The 24,516-nt window shown below is 38.5% G+C and overlaps 1 protein-coding gene across 3 annotated transcripts; it reads left to right on the top strand.

The window, feature by feature from the left end:
* The first annotated feature begins 7,600 nt into the window (after positions 1–7,600).
* ERCC4 (ERCC excision repair 4, endonuclease catalytic subunit) lies at positions 7,601–20,961 on the top strand. Of its 3 annotated transcripts, none has more exons than XM_089502130.1 (11): positions 7,601–7,774; positions 9,112–9,292; positions 10,895–11,090; positions 14,282–14,489; positions 14,787–14,967; positions 15,976–16,086; positions 16,679–16,789; positions 18,036–18,624; positions 19,034–19,126; positions 19,977–20,089; positions 20,228–20,961. In XM_089502130.1, exons 1-11 carry the CDS (start codon positions 7,601–7,603, stop codon positions 20,959–20,961), a joined length of 2,691 nt encoding a protein of 896 aa, XP_089358256.1. The 3 variants fall into 3 exon arrangements, with proteins under 3 accessions (XP_089358256.1, XP_089358254.1, XP_089358255.1); XM_089502128.1 differs by having other exon boundaries at positions 16,679–16,801; XM_089502129.1 differs by having other exon boundaries at positions 15,976–16,095.
* The last annotated feature ends 3,555 nt before the right edge of the window (positions 20,962–24,516 follow it).

Here is a 24,516-nt window from a genome sequence, read left to right as displayed (position 1 = left end):
ATTTCCCGCATCTATTTTTCTTTTGCTTTACCCATGACTGATAAATTGCTAGCGATGCTGGTGGCTGTCGAGTCTCGATTTAGAAATATTCTCGATTCAAAGTTTCCCAGAAAAAGGAAATGTTATGCATTTTTAACATAGGAAAGAAAAGGAATCCCTGATCTTTCAGTTTCCTGCAGAAAAGGATACGTTGTTCCAGTAGCAATTATTTATCTTCCTGCTGCTTTGGATTCTTGGTGCCTAAGGCAAACTGCTGTTTTGGTGCCAACGTCCCAACTTTCTTTAACAGACAATGTTGTATTAGCACAGCGCTGAGGTTGGAAATCGGCCCTGGCACGTTTAGGACAGCGACTGATAAACATACCTGGGAACCCTCCTGGTTTCCTTTGGAGACTTCAGGTGAAGCTCCACTTCACTGAGCCTCAGGGTCACAGTCTGAGATGTCTGGGCCCCAGGAGGGCCATTTAGGCACGTCGCACTCGCCGCCCATTTCCTACCTCATACAAATGTAAAGCATTTGGGGCTCAACCTGTAACATCGGTCCCATCCACCAACACCATTGGTCCCCCCGAAGAGGGAGGGCTCCAGGGATCCGGAAAACTCATTTTAGAACATATTTATATAAAAAGGAGATAATCCTTCCCAAAAGCCTATATAAGACTAAAAGTTATTTCCAAGGCAGGGGGCGTCTGAGATCTTCATTTAATTCTCAAGGTATGACATTAGTCAACGTCTAAAACATTGAGCTCAATTAGGTACATGAAACCAAAATGAAAGTGCAATATAACAGCGTGTACATTTCCATTATATATATATATATATTTGTCTATTCCGTGAGATCTTTTTAGAGCACATTTAAGTGTTAAATGCTTAGTAACAATTTACTTTTCAGGCAGAGAATGACAGCTTTCTCAGCATCTGACATATATTAAACAAAGCCACTGGTTAAGCCACAGATGAGATGCAAATTACTGTAATCAACGACGGAAAAGGGAAAAAAAGATGATCCCAAACCGCAGGAATTGTGTCATCATGATTAAGTCAATGACTAATTTATTAGGCTGTGCTATAGATAACATGCAGATTAACTCCTGTAATAAAGTATTTACATACGGTATATACAGTATATATACAGCATATACATTTCAATTGTGTTAAGATGAGATACAATAAACCATCTGCAGATTTCAACAACAGAATGTACTTACCTGTCTACCATCATTGGAAGGTAACACGGATGATGATGGTCTCCTTCAGGATAGGTATTAAAGCAAAACATTAAAGCAATATAAATTAAGCCTTGAGGGTTTTTTACATTGATTTATATCACAGAGGATATTGCATTTTTTTGCAACTATTGGTATGCAAGGACATGCAAACTTAGTCTGGGGTCAGGGGGGCATTTAATCTTAAAAAGGGCCAGTCAAAATTGGACCGTCTCTCTTGCAGAGGCGGGAACACAGTGCGGTTACATAACACAATGTTTATGATCTACTGTGAAAGTGATTTATGCTCTTAAAAAACTACTTTTTTGATAATTTATCTAAAATGGTCAATTTGTTTTTTTGCATTGGTTTTCCACAGTGTCATATTATCACTAATGTGTTCTTAAAATATACTTTAAAAATGCATGGTTTGTCCCTATTCTTAACAAAAAAATATTGGGGCTGGGACTCCAACCAGGGGAGGGCTGGGATCTTGGCTCAGGGAGGAACAAGTGGCCCCATATAAATAGCACACATATGTACACACACTTATACAAAGTTACACACTAACACACGTACACATGCTCACATATACTTACACCAATGTACACTTACTTAAACTCATTAGCATACACTCATGCTAACACCCACTCACAACACTTACACATACACACTCCCTCTAACATGCAAACACTTACACATACACACCCACACTAACACAAAAACACTTACACATACACATCTATGCTAACACACAAACATTTACACATACACATCAATGCCTACACACATTTACACATCCATACCAACACACAACCACATCCATGCTAACACACAGACACGTACACATTCATGCTCACACACACAAACACATGAGAGACTCCATCAAATACACTTTTCTCATATATACATATATATATCTCGACTGTTGGCAATCAATAGGTATAAACTAGGTAATAACAATAGTCCTTTTACACATCACATATGAAATAGCATCATTGCTTTTTTTTACAAAAAAAAAACCCAACATATTTTCATTGCAGTTTGAGCTCTTTGTAGAATTGTCTGGTCTGACATTTATTTTCCTGGCACGTAACTTCCAAACACGTCTCTTGTCTTGAGAACGACTCAGCATTAATTGCAGCACACATTTTATAGTACCAATAAAGTGGGTTTTATGATAGACAGGAGGCTCATATTATTCTTAACCTTGCTTTACTCAACTTCCAGCAGCAAGCCGAAGTATACATGCGTTAGATACACACAAAGTCATATAAGTCCACCAATCAGGACATGTCCATGTTAATAAATGCAGGGGTTGCCACAGGAAATACTTTTTTCTTTGCTGCTCCCAGGAAAAAGATAATTTGATGTAAATATGTATTTCATCATAATATAAATATTATATCATTTATTAAATATTTATTAATAGTTTATTAAATGTATGCCTTTATTTCTTATTATGTATCCTAATTGGTTAAATATGTTAATACTTTCCTTACTTTTGTCTATTTTTTCTATTATTTGATTTGCTAGCTTTTTACTTATTGATCTATGGTCTTTTTATTTGTTTTTTTGCTGAGTATTTCCACTATATTCACACTTTTCCATTGTTTTTTTTCCCTCTTCATCCCAAGGAACATCATGGAGGACTACAGAAGCCAGAGTGAGAATCTGCTCCAGATCCTCTGCAGGAATGATTTTTTTTCTTTCCCTTACATTTACCTAAATATAAGTGGTAGACTCCTTTTATTTCCATATAGATCAAATTCAGCTAAAGATTCCAAACACATGTTTTCATTCTCTACAACACAAAATAGTAGAGGTTCAAGAATTGTCAATACAAAAATGCAATTTGGGAATTCCCAGGTTACTAGTTATAAACTGGGGGAAAAAATAGAATTGCCCAGGAATTTTGTCTGGTATTGGGAAAGAGTTGGCATTTTTGGCATTTCTGCCTCGAGAAAGGATACATTCCAGGACTTTCAAATGCTGTTGAAGACTGGAATTCAAGCTATCCTAACAGATCACAGCAACGGAAAACTACACAAAGTGCTTTTCAGATGATTTTAAGAATTTGGGAAATGTTAGGTAGATAGATCTATTTACGTCCTCTCTGAATTGCCAATTAACAAAAAAGAATTAAGTACAGATCAAATATGGATGCTGCTGCGGTTGACACATTTCTTCAAGATTGGTCAATGTTAAGAAATTATGTATTCCTCCAATTTACAATGATTTATGTTTTTTTATGTATGATCAGAGCCTAGAAGAAAACAACAGTTTTCATAATAGCTTCTGGGCTGATGCAATCCGATGCCATCCAGCAACATTCAATTCCAATTGGTCTGGCAATAATTAAACTGATTAACTGACTATGTCTTTGTGCCTTATCTCTTGTAAAGGAATATTGGACCCCATGGTGTTACCTTTTCTTCTAGGATGTATCAAAGCTTTCACAAGATTTGACTTTTCCCCAAAGTTTAATAATTCTTAGTTACGTGTAGTCTTTTGTCTGCAAACATATGAGGCAAAAACGTTATCTTTTACGGAACTCTTCTAACCCTCAGTTACTAATTTATTTTCTTAAACCATTTGAACCTGTATCTTATGCACCTGTTGGGTCTGCTGGATCATGACATTAGCAGACATTGGCACTAGTTGTTCTATGAATCACTTTTCTTCTACTGTTGTTAATTAGTTGTTTATATGTATTCCATTCCAGCCTCCTGTCTGTAATAAAATTGGGAGATTTTGCTTGCACAGTGCACTAAAATATAGATTTTATTAAAGTATTATCCCACAACTTGCCCTCCTTTATTGATTTCTTTTGTTCATGTTTCCTTCAGGGTAGTCCATCTCTGTGGATGTATGGGTCTGCTATGAAGACATTGGATTGATGGTTTAATTTTTCTTATTTCTTCTAAAGGAAAGCCGGTTACGTTTCTCAGTTTACAAGATGGATGTTTTGCATATTTTCTACTTTTCAATGAACAAAGAGGGATTCTCTGTGGCGACCATTGAATTTATTTATATAGAAATATATTTCTTGGCAATAAATATGTTTATTTAATTAAAATGGCACTTTGTAGGTTGTGAATATAAAAGTAATAAACCTTAACCATGGTTATTGACTGCTCTTGAACTAGTGCCCATTTTTATGTCAGTTATAAGAATGAAACGAATGAAAAGTCCAAATGGGAATCTCACTGTATTTAAGTTTGCTTTCACTGCCATTCCTAACAGAGAGAAGGTGCAATCATCATCTAGCAGAGACATGACCATAGAAAGCACTGTCATCATCCTCACAATAGGGCTTTGCTCATCTCATCCCCTGAAAGTATAATTCCTATTCCCAAAAAAAGGAGGCACAAAAGAAACAAAAGGTATGTCAGCGTCATTTACACAAAAGAGCCATGATAATACTCGCCTAATTGCGATTTCTTCCAGTGGGTGGGACATCAACTGGATTCTCCCAATAGAACTCTGACAAAGGTTCTATGTGGAGAATATAATATACCTTATCCATTTTTAAGCCCCTGTCATTAGAATGATAAGTACGCTAGAGTCTTTTTATTATTTTGCATACATACTCATTATTCTCCAGTGGATGATTAATAACATGTCAAATTGGGGGGGGGGGATGTAGAAACAATTAGAGGTGAATAAAAAAAATCCTTACACATGGCTTCAAAGGTATATTTTGTTTGATAATACTGGCGGTAATTAGCAATTCCTTTTAAATCTTCTCTGACAATTAATTTAGGTTTTTATAAACATAATTAAGGTACGCATTAAAAGACTTGAAGCTATATTAAATGTAGGAAAATTTAACAAACGAGACTGGTTCTAGGAACATGGGCAACAAGAAACAAGTAATGTCTCCTTGAAACCTTCTTTTATATATATATATATATATATATATATATATATTTATATATACTGTATATAAAATCAATGAGACCAGAGAGCCCGCATTATTTTAATAATCAATGTTGCATCTCACTAATTGAGGAATTTTAATAAGATCTCACTAAAAGTTATCTTTGCATTTTTTTGTTCTTGTGACGGAAAAGATTAATATAGGGTACATTAGGGGAAATATGCCTCACTTGTTTGAGAGAGGGTAGGGAAATTTTGTACTAAACAATGTTACTTTATATATAGTAACCACACATAATCATACCTGGGAACTGTCCAGGTTTTGCCCGGAGACTCCGAATCCTCCGGGATGCAGAAGCTAGGTTCTGACACATTCCTAGCCCACTTTCTCCTTAACTGGGGGTGTGTCCTGGGACATCACCGGGAATGCCCTCTGACGTCGACAGAAACGCCCACCAACATCAGCAGGACCACCCACTGATGCCAGCAGGGAAGTCCTGGCCACATCCGGCAAGGGGGCTGCAGCCTAAAAGTCCCACTATGTGCATACCTGGGAACGCCGCAGATATCAGTGTGCAGTCCTGGCCGCGTCCCGCAAGGGAAGGCTCAGGGTAGCCGGAGACCAGAAGTTCTCAGGTATGCATAGTGGTCATGGCTAAATGCCGTTCCCCTGCCTGAAGATAGAGGACACTGACCTGGAAACCCATTAGCACTTCACCAAGAGACCCCAACATGGCCCTGGCACTTTAAAGCCAGTGGCCACTAAATGATATAATTTTAGAGATGGATATGACAGACTGCATGTTATGTTTATATGCTCGTGCAGTGTCCCGGGCATATCCAGCTGATGGCCGCACACTGCAACACCCAATCTTTCCCTGAAAAGACTGAACGCGTAAGTATGTTGTCAACCAGCACCCCCAACCCCCCCCCCCAGGCATTTGGCCAGTGTGCCCAGTCTGGCATATTTATGGGACCTATATGGAGTACCTAGAGAAAGCTTAGAGTTATGGATATATCACAAATAAAAATTGTATTCATTTTTTAATTTCGATAACTTAATCTAGCCTAAAAAATACATATTTATTGCTACCACTTTTGTTTTGTTTGCTAGAAATATTCCTCCTGGAGATTTAGCAGCGCTAGACACATTGTGATTGGTTTGCAGCAATTTATTTTTCTCACTGCATTGCTGGGTAACTAATACGATGTATGGTCAAATACTGCCCCCTACTGATTACTGTTTACCGGCAGTAAAAACTAAAATTCGATTTGTTCTGGTTAACTATAAGATGTTTCCTGCACTATACCTGTTAATAAATGTGGAATTCACACACCCACATATATTATAATGTATATATATAGTGTGTGTATATATATATATATATACACTCTATAATGTATTTTCTGAAGTCTCCCGGCCGTCTTAATCTGATTTTTTTTTAGGATTACCCATATTTTTATATGATTTTGTCTTTATGTATATATTAAAATGTATAAAACGGTTAAGATTTTATATTCCCATTATCCTGTCATCTATCTCAATCTAGCACCCACACCACAATATTCCCATTATTGCTCTGTAACTTCTGTTAACACGCTTGTTGCCAGGGTGTTATTTGGAGCTGCTAAACTTTTCATTCTACTATCTTACTTGCTATTTCTCATTTTTTGGGCTCAGACTCACACGTAACGGTATATCAATCATAACATACCGGTAGAAAAAGCACTAATTGGGAGTCGTAGATATAACGACAGCCCTGTAGAATAGTCAGTTCCAGACTGTGTGATGCTTAGAATCTGCCCCTTCATCCTGAGATTGGGGCAAAAACCCTGACAGTTTCCAGGTACGGTTATATGGGTCCAGGAGAGAGATGTATGTTATTAAAACTATATATATATATATACATTACTTTATATTACTATATATTTCCTCAAGAGCAGGGCCATTTCCACCTAATGTATCGGTTTGTCTTAGTCTGTCAATTCTCGTCTTGTCATACCCCTTGAATATATGTATTGTATTAGGCGCTGCGTAAACTGTTGGCGCTATATAAATAAAAGATAATAATAATCATATTATATCTTAGATACATAATATATAATATATATATACATAATATATATATAATATATATACATTATATATATATATATATTTTAAATTGTTGAGCAGTACCAAAAACACAGCAATGGCCTCCTCCAGCACTGCAGATAAAGGATGTTTATTGGAATAAACTGAGATAAGACCAGAGTTTTGTCAATGCTTGCCTGCATTACTGTATAAAGGAGGAAAATATATTTTTCTTTCAGGGGTCTTCCCCTTTGATGACACAAAGTGTAATTACACCGCCTGCCACTGGGGTCGCTTTAGACTATCCAAACCTAGACTCCTGTTTCGCCAATTAGTCTCCATGATTTTTACCTCTGGGGACTTAGTCTCTATGATATGTTCCGCTAGTCGCTAAACTCGTTGGTTTTAGGATGCTGTTTCCGGGTTATAGGTTTTACAGATGGCTCCTCTCCTGGAGCATGAAAACCAGATATTTTTGGATTTGTTTCACGAGGATGGGTTGGTGATCACTGCCCGAGGTCTGGGCATCGATAGGATTCTGCAGAACTTCCTCAAGCTGTACTGTGACCCGGGAAACCTGGTGCTGGTACTGAACACGAACACAGCAGAGGAGGTAGTCAGAGCTGTCACTCTGCTCTTTGTAAACATTCAGCTGTGAAGTTACTGATTAATGTATACATTTTTTATTTAAAACTATACAATGATTTACAAATTTACTTTAATTTCTTTATAAACTATTTTAATTTATATATTCACAGTTGCACAGCAGTTTATGTTGCCTGTAGATAGCATTAACATCTGTATATTCCCCCCCCCCCCCCTGCATGCTGCAGCAGTTTCTAGGTAAGGATAGGCGGGGAGAATAAATTGTCTTGTGCAGAGAGGAGGAGCTGGTGCTTCCTGCTATTATTTGATGTGTGTTGCTTAAGAGTATCGATTATAGGCAGGCAGATAATAAAAAAAGTTCCAAAAGTATTGTAGATCACTTTCCAGAGGTGCTTTAACTGCTCAGCATGTTCCCTGGCATAGGTTAATGTTGTGTGTCAGGATTGCTAAGGCTAATAGGAGTAGTAAGCCATCAACAACTTGATAATTACTCTTCAGCATACTTTATTACAGTGACATGTTTTATTAGATTAAAACACTTCCTATGTGATAGAGCATATCATTAAAATGCTAGTATAATCATGTTTGCTTATATCTCAGTCTTTTGGACAACTTTCTATTTGCCGTTTTAATCGCCATTTCAGCGTGGCTTTTAAAGGGACAGCTTCCAGTTGTTCCACCCATGCAGGGTTCCCCAGTTAACAGTGATGCAACTTGTCTGCGCCAGTATGATGCTACCCTGCTTTACAGGATAATAAGCTCTTTTGGTGTGATGGCAACGTTTACATTCTCTACAGGGCTTCATAGAAACCGTTTGCCTATTCGAAAGACCAGCGCTGTCCAATTAACATAATTTAACTTTTAATAATGAAGTTTAAGTTTTACCCATATAATGTATGTTTTTTTGATTTTCAGTTTTCATCTCCTATACTTCCCAGCGCAGGGAGATTAATTTCTCCGTAACTTGCCTACATTAGCGTGCATCAATGGGGCAAAACCTGCATGATCAGCTATTTCCCTGCGCTATTCCCATTTAGGTTTTCTTCTAGTTGCCAGAATATACCTGCATTATTGTAAACGGCATCTAGTGGCAAAGGGTTGTGTGCTATGTGCTGAAATAACATAGAACCTTTCATACTTTTATTTATATTGATGTATTTTATCTGTAACAACCAACTTTTTTTATTATTGATCTGTGACATTGAGGTCTACCATTGATATTGCTTCCTTATTTATATTATAAATGTTTTGGGGGGTTTTTTTGCGTAAGAGGAGAGCACCTATAATGTTCCAAGTGTGTAAAAATGATATTGTGTTACAAAGGTATATTTTTTTCTTTTAAAGGAATATCTAACAGAACAGCTACGTGCAGAAGGAGTTACCCATCTGCCGCGGATTATCACCAATGAGATTGTTGGCAGTGAACGCTATGGTGTCTATACACAAGGTGGTGTGTTGTTTGTTACCAGTCGCATTCTTGTGGTGGATTTTCTTACTGACAGAATACCCGCTAACTTAATAACTGGTAAGTAATGGTTCTGTATATTCTCTCCCAGTTTGATTTGAAGAAAAATATCTGGCAGAACACATAGAGCCGTTTATTCCAAGGCACAACTAGAGCAAATCTGTGGCAGCTAATTTTGAAAGTATTTGTTGCAGAAATCATTGGCAAATGTATTTTGCTGGCTCCAAAATCAGCACTTTTCATTGAAATGTCAATCATTCAATGGAACAGTAATTTCAGTCTAATTTAGTTTAGTTACTTTTACTTTACATTAAGTCAGTATGTTCCTCAAGCACCTTTTAGAGGCCGTGGTGGTACCCGCCAAGAGGTGATCAGCAGCCACCAATCAACGAGAACAAAGAAAAAGACATTGCTTTAACCTTTTTAACTTCATAAGCTCGCCTTTGATTTCAAAATATCAGTAAAGCTGGTGCTATGCATTCTTGGTTTTCAGTCTATATTTACCAACAGATCAGCAAATTGGGCATTATTTTAAGTACTCTAATGTGAACCTGCACAAATGTGCTTTTTAGCTCCTGAGCCATTACAGTATTGCATTTTCCTTTATAGGGAAATAAAATCTTACCAAAGTATATTTGTTTTATGTGGGCACTGCTCAGATTTAACCTAGACATAAGCAGTGAAGCATTTGCTTTCTAAAATATATTCTGATTAAACTTCGGAATAATAATTTAAGGTTAAATGCCTTTAACTGGATTGCGTAATTTTACATGGATCGTAAATGAGTCGTCATTGTGTGTAGAAATCATATAGTCTTATTAAATGCATACAAATGTGTATACTGTGGTAATCCTCCTATAACTTTTATTGTCTAGCTGTGGTTTGGGGGGAAAAATCTCAAACTAAAGCATCACTCCTTGTGAGTGTTAGGACAGCCGCTAGATGTCAGCACCACATTGCGGGATTCTTCATTCTTAACCCCTTTGTGCACTGCTGATAGCTGGCAAATCAAATATAAAATTCCAACTGGAAAGCAAAATGACCAGACAACTGCTGGCACGCAAATAAGGTCTCAAATTCAAATCTGAGTAATTGCTTTGGGGAGATTATTTGTGTGAAATGAGCTGTTTATTTATAAACTGTGAACTGGTACATTGTGTTTTTATACACGATATACCCTGATTAGATTTTCATTCTTCATGCAGTGATGCAGTCACTTTGGTGGAAGGAATGTTTTTTTTTGGGGGGGGGGGGGTTCTCCTGTTTTTTATGTCAAAACTGCTGGTTTTACCATTTACTCTACATCGATGTGACGGTAAGCAATTTGAATTGTCATCTATACTAATGGCATGAACAAGATGCACTGGGATCGTAATCAACCTTTTTATTTTTTTATATTTATTTTCTGTGCCGTGTGACAATGTCAGGCACAAGAAAAAGCTTAACTCAGTGTTTTATATTCTTAACCCTTCAGAGGAAAGGAGACCAGGTCTGTTTATTTGCTTAATATATTTCAGAGCTCCTGAAGATAGATATGTGTGTGTGTGTATGTATGTGTATTATGTGTGTGTATGTATATATATATATATATATTTTGTTCTTAAAATAAAATCCTATGGACAGATGCACATATTGGGACAATAACCTTTTTTATGATTTTAGGTATCCTTGTGTATAAAGCCCACAAAATCATAGAATCCTGTCAAGAAGCATTTATCCTGCGCTTATACCGACAGAAGAACAAGCAAGGTTTCATCAAAGCCTTCACGGACAACCCAACTGCTTTCCACACAGGCTTCTCCAAAGTGGAGAGAGTAATGAGAAACCTTTTTGTAAGAAAGCTTTATCTGTGGCCAAGGTACACACATTGCATAACGTTCATCATGTGCTTTTAATTTTTATTTATACAAACCGTGTACAGGACGTAATAGATTCTTTGAACCTTTTTTTTCTTTTATTAAGGTTACATGTTTAAGAAAAGGTACCAGACTCGGTACTTTCACTTAAAGGTTTGTGTTGGTATTTCAAAAGGTGCCCTGTATTTACAAGTATTGTGTAGTGTTAGTTTAACATGATACAGAGACTTCTCTGCTGTCTTAATCTTTACTTCCAAAGATGTAGTTCTGGTTTGTCCAGCTCAGTCCCTGGGGACATACTCCTGCCAGAGCTTAGTGGAATTTCTCTAATTAATATGTAATCAAACAATTAGCCTAGTGCATCATTTAACAATGTGTTATGTATCAGTTTGAAACATATTGTGTTTGGAATCCTGGAGGACTGGAGTTGGATGGTGCATTAACCCTGTGACACAACAAAGATTTACTACGTGTACTGCAACTTCATATACATTTGCAGACAAACTTTCAGGGGTCAGCAAATTTTGTTTTGGACCTATAATATGATACCAGATCATATTATTTTCATATATTACCTGGTGTCTGGGGTTTGTCGAGGCTTCCCATACATTGACATGCATTTACACACTCAAACACCATACAGTAGCAAATACGCTAACATCTTATGCTTACAAACACTAAAATACTACAGTAACACGCAAACGCTAACATTCTACACTTATGTGCATATATGCTGACACCATAAACTAATACACACAGTCTAACACGATAGGCTGACATACACATTCATGCTAATGCCATACTGTAACATTAGGACATCATAGACGCTACCACCACACTCCTATACACGTGCATGCACACACACTGGCTAACAGTATACACGTATAAAAATACACAGACGAGCGATATAAGGGAACCCAGCGGGGTCACATAATGGACCCTACGTGACCTCACAGCACCCGCTACACTTGATTCATGATGGCATCCCTGCAAAACCGTGGGGGCAAGGAAGAGGTTTCTAGGCACCATGACGGGATTTGACGAGCCCTGCACTAGCTGCTGAACCTGCTACTTGATATAAAGAGCCTACAGATTAGTCAATGTGGAAGCCTAGTAAAAGTTTACCATCACCATGTTGAACAGAATACATATAAGCAAGGCATCTACTCTCTGGCACAGCATGTTCCATTTCAAACTCTTCTACCCCACTTAGATGCCAAAAACGTATCACTCCCTATTTCGTACCGTTCGTATGCTGGACCTTTAAAGGAACCTCAAAATGTAAAAGGCACAAGTCTGACAAATGATTTCCTTGCGTCTGCAATGTGATATTCATTCCTAGAGCTTTGCCACAGGTGGATTTTCTCACAATGCATGACTGGCTACGCTTCCATTTTTCTCTTAATTGTATGAATGTTATTTAGGTTCTATATTTTATGTCTTATAAAATCTCCTTATAAAGTATGGAAGATTATTTTAGCAATTTGGTTTGCAGTGTTTGTGTCTGAAATCAATAAAAACTAAAAATAAAACTTGTAAACCTTCATACCACAAATGTGGAATTCTAGAATGAATTGGGCTCTATGGATTCAGTAACTTCATTTGATTTCACTAAAGTAATCTTTATGCCCCCTTAAAGTATGTCAGCCTTAATAATGGAAATCCTTTGATCATCTGATTAGCCCGTGTTCCTCATCTTCTTTCCTGTGTACTTGAAGAATCCATGGCACAGAAAATAACTGATGTGATGCCAGCTCGCAGTTTTTCTGGGCACTTTAGCTGTGTTTGTGCTCTGTATTACAGTAAAACTGACCAAAATTGGGGTGTGTGTGTGTGTGTGTATATATATATATATATATATATATATATATATATATATATATATATATATATATATATATATATAATATAAAAAAATTGAGTGATACTGCTTAAAAGCACTAAGGTAAACTATCACTTTCACTGTTCATTTTAGTTTCAAAGCATAGTCTAGTTTAGTTTGGCAAACACGCTCACTCTATAGATTTGCTTAGTGATTAGTGAATCGGAAACAGACATACCGTATTTGCTCGATTATAAGACGAGGTTTTTTTCAGAGCAAATACCCCTCGTCTTCTAATCGGGGTCGTCTTATAATCAGACTTCAAATAGAGGTCTGACTATGAGACTAAGATCCAGATCCCCCTCACCGCTGCAGGGGACCTGGATCCTTCTGTCTCCCCCCCATTTAACACCCCCCCACACTTACCGGTGCTTCCAATTTCCTGCTGTATACCGGGGCAGCGGGTTGACGTCCACGCGTAGACAACTTCCGCTGCAACCGGATGGAGGTGTGGCTAGCAGCGGGGGTTGTCTGCGTCCATCGCGCAGACCTTCTCTGACAGCCGGGGAAGGTCTGCGCGATGGACGCAGACAACCCCCGCTGCTAGCCACACCTCCTTCCGGCTGCAGCGGGAGACAGAAGGAAGACTGCTGCCCCGATATACAGCAGGAAATTGGAAGCCCCGGTAAGTGTGTTTGTGTGTGTGGGGGAGTGTTAAATGGGGGCATAGGGCATTTCTGGAGGCAGAGTGCTCTATGAAATGCCTTTTAACCCCCTGAACGCCACTCTGCCTCCTGAAATGCCTTATACCTCCCTATATGCCACTCTGCCCCATAATATGCCTTTTAACCCCCTAAATGCCAGAGTGGCATAAAGGGGTATAAGGCATTTCTGGAGGCAGAGTGGCACATAGGGGGTTAAAAGGCATATCATGGGGCACAGTGGCATATAGAGAGTTAAAAGCCATATCATGGGCCACAGTGCCATATTGGAGTGGCAAGCCTGGGGGCAGATGTGCGTAACTGGGGGGCAGGTTGGAAAATACAAGGAAATAAAAACAAAAAAAATATTTTTCTCAATCATAGCTTTTATTAAAAAATGTAATAGTTTACATGAATTAATATTTAAGGGGTAAAACTTTTTTCCTAGAGGGTCGTCTTATATTCAGGCTTTTTCTTTTTTTTTTCCTAAATTAATATTCAGATTTTGGGGGGTCGTCTTATAATCGAGCAAATACGGTAATTTGCGTCTAATAAACCTTCAACCATAGTTACATTAAAAACTTGAAGAATGTCTAGTGGTGTACGACTAAGAACATTTAGTGGTTTAAGGTCTAGAACAACTGGTATAAATCTGTTTTTCCCTCCATAGGTTCCATGTATCTGTGAATTCTTTCTTAGAGAAGCATAAGCCGGAAGTTGTGGAATTGCATGTCTCCATGACCCCTGCCATGATTGCCATCCAAGCATCCATACTGGATATAATGAATGCTTGTCTGAAAGAACTCAAGCGTTACAACCCAGCTCTAGAGGTGGAGGATCTGTCTTTGGAAAACGCTATTGGAAAAGCGTTTGACAAGGTGCTTTTTTTTGTACCTTATATATTTTGGTCCATGCTACTTTAACTTCTTCACTACTTGTAATGTAGCAGGTACATCATAAAAATGCTTCTTAGGCGACCAGTGCTATACATCATGAATTAAAATCAGTATTGCACAATGATAGTGATAAACCAGTTGCCAAGACACGATTTTATCAGTTGTATCAGATACATTTCTTTTCAACCCACTCCTGGTCACTACAATCTGCAAATAATAATATATTGCTGACCTTTTCCTTTTAAGCTTGCGGTATAAAATACTACTTTCTTTCCATAGACTATCCGACATTACCTGGATCCTCTTTGGCACCAGCTGGGAGCCAAGACGAAGTCCTTGGTGCAGGACTTGAAAATCCTTCGAACTCTTTTACAGTATCTTTCCCAATACGACTGTGTAACTTTTCTGAACCTGCTAGAGTCAATGAGGGCAAGCGAGAAGGCATTTGGACAGAATTCAGGTATTATTATTTATTTTTCTCTTTTATTTATATAGCGCCAACAATTTACGCAGCGCTTACTTAAAATCATTGTCGGTTGTGTACTTAAGCAGAATTAAGTAAAAGTTCAGGCGCTAAATAAAATATGTATGTGTATAATAAAATAAGGTGAAAATTAAAATATATTTGTAACAGGTGCTGCAGACACTTAAGTATAACCCCTTTATACCAAAATACAAATAAAAATTCTATAGTGTTGCGCAGAAATATTTATGCCAATTTGAAAAGCAAATATAAAGTGATTATATATAATACAAACAATATATATGAAAAAGTGTAATAAATAATAAAGAAATAATACTTATATTTTTCGTTTCTGTGTTCTGTTTTTTTCAATTTTTCAGTTGTGATTTTTGTTCCAGTGTTTTAGCATATGTAAGAAAAAAAAGAGTGACAAAAACATAGTGTTTTCCGTAAAACGATAAATCTGTATCAGATGTTTTAAGTGCGGTATCCCACTCACATTGATGAGAGCATTATAGTTTGCCCTGACTTTCTGAACATGAATTGAACGGTTCCACCCGCCAAAAGGCTTATATAGGCTTCCAAAGCTCATTTAGGATTTCTTTCTCGGATCTCTCTCTCCAAGCGGACAACTTCCGGGTGTACCAGAATAATAAAATCAGCACGCAGACGCGTTTCGCCTTAATCAGGCTTTCTCAATGGTTGTGTACTTAACTTGCATATTAGAATCTCTATCCAACTTGGGCCGAAACATTACAAACCTATGACAATGTAAACAATACTTTGAGAAGTCATGGATTTGTGTGCCTATTCCTCTCCATCTCATTTCTCCAAGATATTTTTAAGCTGGTTGGTTCAGACAGCCTGTGTCGGGTTGGGTTATGAGAAGCGAGAGCTCTTCGGGAAAGGAAATTGGTTTGATACTAAAGAGCAAAAAAGTGCGCTCCTGTAGTTTTCAGAAACGTACATTTATTTTAGTTTAAGACATCTGGTATTTTGTTGTAGGCTGGCTGTTTCTTGACTCGAGTACATCCATGTTTGTCCATGCTCGAGGCAGAGTTTACCGTATTCCAGATTCTAAAGAAACCAAGAAGACAAAAATGTCCGATTCCACTGGTAACCAAGGTACATCTTAAGTAATTGAAGTTGACTGTATCAGGTTTCTCAAGAAAAACTGGCACTGAGACTGTGGTGGGCAGATTACCTGTTGTCCCCGAGTTCCTTCAATGTGGTCCTTGGGATCGTAGAAGGACCAAAATGTGCTAAAATGATTTGGGTGAGAAATACATCTATGTATAGGACAGAAAATGGTAGCTTGAAGGAAAGGTTTTAACTAGAACTTTCCAAGATCCAACACGTTTTCTAGTCCTTTTTTAAGGTGTTTATCACTGTTTTATGTTGCTTGTTGCTGTTGATTTGGTTCTGGTAGCCTTTGTAAGTCTTGAGGAAAAGGGGTATAATTTTAAAAGAATATCAAAATATTTTTTTAATCCAATGCTAGTATTAGAAAGGGAAACTCTTACCTTTTTTTGTTTCAATTCTAAACTTTGGTTAGATCGGGGTCACATTTATACCCTGTAATACAGGGGAAAAAAATAGTTCATAAAACTTCTTAAATAGTTCTTGTAATCAATTGCAGTCTTGCTTGATGTTCGATCAACTGGAAAAATAAATTCATATGACATTTTGCTATTTTTGTATATGTTAGATGGGAAAAAAGAATTGGTGCTAGAAAGCAATCCTAAGTGGGAAGCGTTGAGTGAAGTTCTGAAGGAGATTGAAACCGAGAACAAGAACTGTGATGATCTTGGAGGTCCAGGTGAGAGCCTTGGTGTTTGTGCTGTAAACCTTATCACCATGGGTAAATCCTTCCTTCTCGTATACTTAGAAGACTGTTGGACATTCGGTATCTAGGGTTTCTAGTGGTGTTTATGTGAAATACCCCACATCTTACAGAAAGAAATTAAACTTTGTTTCATTGATGACTGAAGATTGGCCAAAACTGCCCTTTTAAGTGGAGATGATAATGCTGTTTATTCGCTAACAGTGGTTTCTAAGTTTCCTTTTTGGCTTCTTTTGTAGCTGCGATTTTCTTAGTTTATTTTAGAAAAAAAAAAACCCTGTTAAACTTTATCTCTAAAATGTGTGACATCTGGCACCCACAAGCTGTTAAATGAGAAGATGTATTTTTAGCATTAACCTGACAGTGTTAGAAGATCAAATTCCAGCCTCTTACGGGCTCGCTTTCAAGAGGAGTTTTGTATTGTTTGTGTGAACATCACTTATCAGGCTATGATTGAGATTAAACAAAGACTTTATGTAATTACACTGTAAGGATTACTTCAGTGATGTTAAAATAAAGCCATGAAAAACGCAATATCAATTGGACACGTTTTGTACTGGGATATTGCGTTCTTAAAAAGTGTGCGTGGTTTTTTTGGGGGTTTTTTTTGTAATCTTGTGTATTAATGCCTGGAACAAGATCCACAAATCAGGGGAAAACATTACTCATCCCAAAAGGAGAACCAGTCCTCCTACAAAATATTATTTATATTGCTACAAAATTACATGCATATACTGTAGATTCCTTTTGGATTTTAGGATTGTCAAGTCAGTGAGAACATAAGCAGAGTAGAGATCCATCACTCGTATAAAAGAGCCTGATACATATAAACTGCATGCGTTACTAATAACGCTCACAAAAAGTGATCCCACCTTACTCCACTATATGCTTATGTTCATATGGGTCCACAGATTGTTTTAAAATACTTCTATTCACCAATACAAGTTTTTTTTTTGGGGAGGGGTTATATAATAGAATTTTTATCCTTTTGGGGGATATTTAAACATTAACCTCGGTTAAATGGAAATCTGTAGCAGAACCTAAAATGTCACTTCTAGATAGACATGTGTTTCCAAAGCTGGAACAAGACTCCACATCCACTGGGCACCATAGAACTTTAGACCTAATCACTGCTATACTCGATACAACCTCTAGTTATACTTATGATTTTAGAAAGAGAATGAGGTGGTTTTACTAACCTGGCATTGTTTTGGTGTTCCAGGCCGCGTGCTGATTTGTGCCAGTGATGACAGAACTTGTGCACAGCTGAGGGAATACATAGCAGTTGGAGCAGAGGCCCTGTTGATGAGGCTTTACAACAAAACCTTTGGGAAAGATGAAAAGGCTGCTGAAGCGTGGATGAAGACCAGAAAAGCGGCCAAATCCAAAGAAGACACCAAGAGTGGGAAAACTCATCGGCCCACGAGGATGAAAGGAGGCACTGCTAAACAAAAGAAAAGTAACCAAAAAAATGAACTCACGTTAACCCAAATGATAGGAAAGGGAGACAGTGAAGATTTAGGAAAAGAGGATGAACAAGACAAATCTAAAGAAGAAAGCGTTAGTTATGAAAGCAGCATCGAGGAACCCAAATATGAAGACCTCCAGCTAAATTTGCCTTCTGATTCTTATTATGGCATCTTGAAAGAACCCCTTACTGTTATACACCCATTGCAAGGTTGTAGTGACCCCTATGGGCTAACAAGGGTACTGCATGAGGTGGAACCCAGATATGTAGTTCTGTATGACGCAGAACTCAGCTTTGTTCGCCAGTTAGAAATTTACAGAGCAAGTAAACAGAAACCGTTAAGGTAGGTGATTTATAGTTAATATATGATAAAAAAAAATACCTGTTTATGAATGTACGTGTACACAGGTAAATCTGACAGTTGGTATAAAACTGTTATGTCTGTCACGTTCTGATTGCCTATATATGTATTTTTGTACATTTTTATAACTCATTGTTTAACTTCGGCAGAGTTCAAGGAGAGGAGACAGGCTGGAAGTGTACTTAAATGCGCTAAATTTGACCATCCCATCCATAATATATGGTCGTATAAACAATTATATTTATGCATTTACTGTAAATACGGCTACAGTAATTAATAAAAAGACCAGGTCAAACACTCCTGTTCTGATTGCCAAAACATGTCTACAAGTACTATTTTAAGGCATTTGTTTTCTACAATAACTACAGCTTTCTACCTTTTTGCGTTTTAGAGTGTATTTTCTTATATATGGAGGGTCCACTGAGGAGCAGCGATATCTCACTGCCCTGAGAAAGGAAAAGGAAGCGTTTGAGCAACTCATTAGGTAAAACCAACTAAAATGGATATTTCTCTCCGTTTTCACTAGTTATCGGCTTAGTTTGAATAAGACAATTTATTCAGTCCTATTTCTCCCATATAGCATTTAGGAAGTGCTACCACACCCTTGCTTGTTAAGTACCTTTCCATCTTAATAATGTTTGTACCGTAAACATTTTAAATAAGTAAAACCTTAAAACATGACTACTGAGGCAGGGATAATTGCTTTCCCTTAACAAGCCGCTACATTTTATAGAAGCAAAGGTTACTTTTTAAGTATCTAATGGAATTTTCTTAAATTAACTTTTGCTTTTCAAGTCATTATTTCCTTTCCAGACCTTGAACTCTTCAAATCCTAAAGTGACCCTGGCTTTCCATCTCCGTTGACCTAGATAATCAATTAGGTCTTCTGTATCACTGTGGGGTGATCATTAGCGAGGCAGCATGTGACTTTAATTTAAAGAGGAAGCCCCATGGGGGAAAAAAAGGATGGTTTTATTTCATTTTTCCTACAAACTTCTTATATCTGCAGGGCTGGAGTCTGCTATTGTTTGGGTCACTTTCCCTGCTCACCACACTGAGCTGATTCTTTATGGCAATGCCAATGAAGTCAGTTCCTCCACGCACTTTCAATATTCCAGCTTGTCTTATAAAACTGAGCCATTATTGTTTTTAACCATCCCCCTACTCCCTGCCTTGGATTGAGTGTCTGTCTCCATGTACTTGTATGGTATCCAAATTGCACAACTCTGTTTAACTAAATGAGAATTGTCCTTAGCAATTGAAATTGTTACTAAACATGCACTTTGGTAGGTAGCATTCGTTGATATGTATTGATATGCTTTTGCACTTTTCAGAGAGAAGGCCAGCATGGTCATTCCCGAAGAAAGAGAAGGACGAGATGATACAAATCTAGATCTTCAGAGAGATGTAACCCCTGCTTCAGCTGCAACTGATACAAGGAAAGCAGGTAAAACTTACTCCTACTTACCAAAAACTTAAACTCTTTACCCTTTGGGTTGTTTGAATATTTTACCAACCCATTGATGACGACTTCTACATGGCTTTCAGTAACAAATGCTAAATTAAACAACTCTATTTTGTTTAGGTGGTCAGAAATCAAATAATGTCCAGCACAATATCATTGTCGACATGCGTGAGTTTCGGAGTGAGCTCCCATCTCTTGTTCATCGTCGCGGCATTGACATAGAACCGGTTACTTTAGAAGTGGGAGATTACATCCTGACCCCAGATATGTGTGTCGAGCGAAAGAGTGTAAGCGACTTAATTGGCTCGCTGAACAACGGACGTCTCTACACCCAGTGCGTATCAATGTGTCGTTATTACAAGAGGCCCATTCTACTAATTGAATTTGACCCCAACAAGCCATTTTCTCTCACATCAAGGAATTCAATTCACCAAGAAATTTCAGTGAATGACATCACATCAAAACTTGCCCTCCTCACTCTTCACTTTCCAAGGCTGCGTATCCTTTGGTGCGCTTCGCCACACGCAACGGCTGAACTGTTTGAGGAGCTTAAGCAAAACCGTCCCCAGCCTGATGCTGCAACAGCAATGGCGATTACTGCTGATTCTGACACGATCCCAGAATCTGAGAAGTATAATCCAGGCCCTCAAGACTTTCTTCTAAAAATGCCAGGAGTCAATGCCAAAAATTGCAGAGCCATCATGAATCATGTAAAGAGCATTGCAGAGCTGACAACTTTATCTCAAGAGAAACTGTCTGAAATTCTCGGAAATTCTAATAATGCAAAACAACTTTATGATTTTATTCACACATCTTATACGGAGGTTGTGTCTCAGGGGAAAGCAAAAAGGTGATATATTCTAATGTATTTATTTATTCCCATATGAAATATTTTATACATTTTGTGCTTGTAAAAACACATTGCAACAATAAAATGTAAATGTAAAGTAAACTAAGTATCTTAAACTGGTTACCAAACCTTTTGTAATCCAAAACGAAATTTAAAAAAAGTGTCTCTCGTAAGTGACTGCAACGAAAGATCCCCTCTACCTTTGGGGGGTTCCTAATCCCCATTCATGTTAGGTGCTACATGGGAGAGCGGTGCCTGGGGTTTTTGCAAGAGCACTCCAGCCATGTGCCTAGAGCAGTGACAGCTATGGGGTCTTGCTCCAAGTCTGGCCATGGTGAGAGTGTACTGGTCGTCTTCATCATACATCACTCATGGTAGTGCTGGAGCACAGGATAAACGGGTTTATGGGAGGTCTCCAATTCCCCCAACCAGCCAATTGAGAGCTGCAGCGAAAAAATAAGGCTGATCACGTAGTAGGCTAATTGGTCCCAAATACCCAACAGTCCCCGGCAGATCTTCCTGGTTCCCCCCCGTACAGTAAACTCAATAATACTCAGGTAGGCTGCCGCATTGAAACCATGCTCAATTGGTGCTAAGGGGCCCAAAGTGTGCCAAGAAAATGCCCCCCACACCATTACACCACTGTTGCCTTTCTGTCATTTCAAGCCAGTCTGCCCATTCTCCTCTGAGATCAACAAGGCATTTTCTTCTACACAGCTGCTGCTCACTGGATATTTTCTCTTTTTTTGGACCATTCTCTGGAAACCTTAGAGATGGTTGTGCATGAAAATCCCAGTAGATCAGCAGTTTCTGAAATACTCAGACCAGCCCATCTGGCACCAACAACCATGCCACGTTCCAAGTCATTTAAATCCCCTTTCTTACCCATTCTGAACTTCATCAAGTGTGGGCAAATGCATTGCAGGGGTAGGCACCGGTATGCAGTGCTGGCACTTTGCGGTCTGCAACTTGGTACAATACGGTCCTCAACATTAGATAAGGGCACATTCCCGTAACACGCAAAAAAATAAAATAAACATAGCTAGGTACTGTATATAAAAAGAGAGCATTTAAAAATGTCTTTTTAATGTCAATCTTCAACATTCTACGGTGTGCCAAAGAGACCATGGGAAGATAGTTTAGGTATAGATTTTATAGAAGGAAGCTTTATTTTACTGAGAGGGTAGTAAATAAATGGAACAGCCTCTTGTCAGGCATATCCTGAGTGTAAGACAAGGACTGGTTAGGATCTGAGTGTTTAAAGTAGCAGACTAGATGGGCGCAGATGGTTCTTATCTGCCCTCAGATCTTTTTTCCCTCCTATCTCTTCTGTCTCCTATCTCCCTTTCCTCCGTTGTTGCGTTTGACGAAACCCTTTTAATGAATGCCTTTCTGAATTATAGACCTGCGTGACGATCACTTTGTATTTATATATGAGTGTGAATGCGCAGGGTGAAATGTTACATAGTAGTTGGTGCCATATAGGTAACAGGTAATAAAAATTGTAATAGTACAGGGAAAATGAAGTCATTACGCGGAAGCTTATCTTCAGGCTTACATCAGGAGCTACTTCATCACCCTGCTTGTCTTTTCAATTCTTTGGTGGGAATATTTTTTTCGTTCAGACCCTTTTATGTCAAAACAGACTTTGGATGTCTGGGAACTGAGACCTATGGTTTGACCTGAAGAAATTACATTAAGGGTATATATATATTAAATGTTTAAATTAAAGCTTATATGTAACTTTTTTTTAATTAAATTATGTAAACAATACAGAACTTTTTATAAACATGTACATATTTTAGAACTTGTAATTTTTCTGTTATTTAGTTCTGCTTTGGAATCCCTTTTCGAACTACTTATTTTAAGAGTATTGCTACATATCCGTAAGTCTGCATAACCGGCAAAGATTAGACATCTGGGTGATCTGATCTGACACACCGTGTAAGCGCATTACAAAGCTGGCCATCCTATTATGTGAATGAGGTGATGTCATTGCCCCCATGTGCCTGAGCCGGCTGATACCTTGTGTGAGTGCAGGCCAAACATAACTCACCCGCGGTGCGTTTTGTGACCGCTGGCAGCGCTGTTTCGCGCGGCTGGGATCGAACCCAGGGAAAGTTACTTTCGTCCGGCTGGTGCAGAGCCCGCCTTCTGCCTGTGCGCTTAGAACCTGGCTGGAGGGCGGGGTCTGCGGTCACTGCGCATGGCAGAGTGGGTTGAGGCAGTGGAAAAAAAGGAGGAAGAGAGCCCGACCACTGACAATCAGGTAATAATTTAGAGAATGGGACGGAAGAGCAGCGATCAGCCTGACCCTATATCACGCGGGCATTAAACAGCGCCTATAGCGTATACCCTTTAATGTATAGTTAATGCTCGCCCGGCCATCTGTGTACATTACAATCAAAGTTTACAAAGAGCACAAGCTGCTGTTTGTTTACCGGCTCTGGGAATTCCATTTTAACTGCTACTCGCAGAAAATGGAATAGGGAATGGTGGGGACGATAATGCCAGGAGAAGCCCCCTGCCCGGGACACTGTATGAAGGCTCATTGATGTGGGAAATTTTTTTGTGACATGCTGTAGTTGTGGCCTCAGCCATGTTGCTAATGCTAAGAACAGATTTGCTGGTTGATATGATTATGGGATTTGCTGTCAGATGATTTATTATGTTAGATTTTATATCTGTTTCTTCAACTATCAGAGAGCCCGTTGATTAACAGCGCGAATGGCTGGGATCTATGTCTGTGTACCTGTGGGTGTACGGTAGTAGGTATACCTTATGCCGAATGGGCCATCATCTTTAATTATTCTGTGTTTCATTGTCCTATATTTTATTCTTGGTTCCTTTTGGAGTTACGGGGTCACCTACTGACTGTAAACATACAAAACCCCCTCTACAAAATGCCCTGTGAGCATACTTGCTGCAATCTGTACTGATTGGCAAAGAATGACAACATTACTTTAGTGTGGTACTCCATGGCGTGTGAGCATGAATGCTTATGAGTTCCTGGGTTAGTTTAGTTTGTTGGGTCTTTTGGATAATGGTGTCAACAACTCAAGAAGCAGCAGGAATCTCTGACAGTGTTTACAGTAGAGGGGTATAACAGCATGGATGGCAGAACGCATGCCGAAAATCTGTAAAGTTAGCAGTAACTGGATCTTTCAGGATTTTGGTTTTGATGGAAAACATGAAGGAATGATGGGTTCTAGGATCTGCTCTGTTAAAAGTAACATCCGAGAACAATGATGGAGATCAGTGTTCTTACCCAACAACCCTGTAGATCTGTAACAGCTGGTTTAATACGCAGTGCTGTTCACCGTTTTAAGTACCCACCATGATGTATCTTTTGGTGGATATCTTTTAGTTTGGGGTAAAGCGAGGACAGCAGTCTTCCAACCATAGGGTGTTCCTCTAAGAATATCAGGCTGGAGTCTGTGGAGGGCTTTGGGATGGATGTGAATTCCTGATTCAGGGTTACCTTGGCACCAAGACTGATCTGACCGTCTTTCAACTTGCCCACAGCTATGTAAGGTGTGTAGAAAATGTTGTGCGGTCA

This window comes from Sceloporus occidentalis, unplaced genomic scaffold (genome assembly GCF_023333645.1).
Source record: "Sceloporus occidentalis isolate IW3139 unplaced genomic scaffold, rSceOcc1.0.p SCAF_195, whole genome shotgun sequence".
NCBI lineage: Eukaryota > Metazoa > Chordata > Lepidosauria > Squamata > Phrynosomatidae > Sceloporus > Sceloporus occidentalis.
Note: the sequence above shows the minus strand (reverse complement) of the source record. Positions and strands in the feature narration are given on the sequence as shown.

Bases quoted from the DNA above. Each gene is read 5' to 3' on its own strand.
- ERCC4 (XM_089502128.1), top strand. From the start codon at position 7,601: ATGGCTCCTCTCCTGGAGCATGAAAACCAGATATTTTTGGATTTGTTT. The intron at 14,490-14,786 runs GTGCTTTTTTTT...TTCTTTCCATAG, and splicing joins TTGGAAAAGCGTTTGACAAG to ACTATCCGACATTACCTGGA. The intron at 16,802-18,035 runs GTGTTTGTGCTG...TTGGTGTTCCAG, and splicing joins AGGTCCAGGTGAGAGCCTTG to GCCGCGTGCTGATTTGTGCC.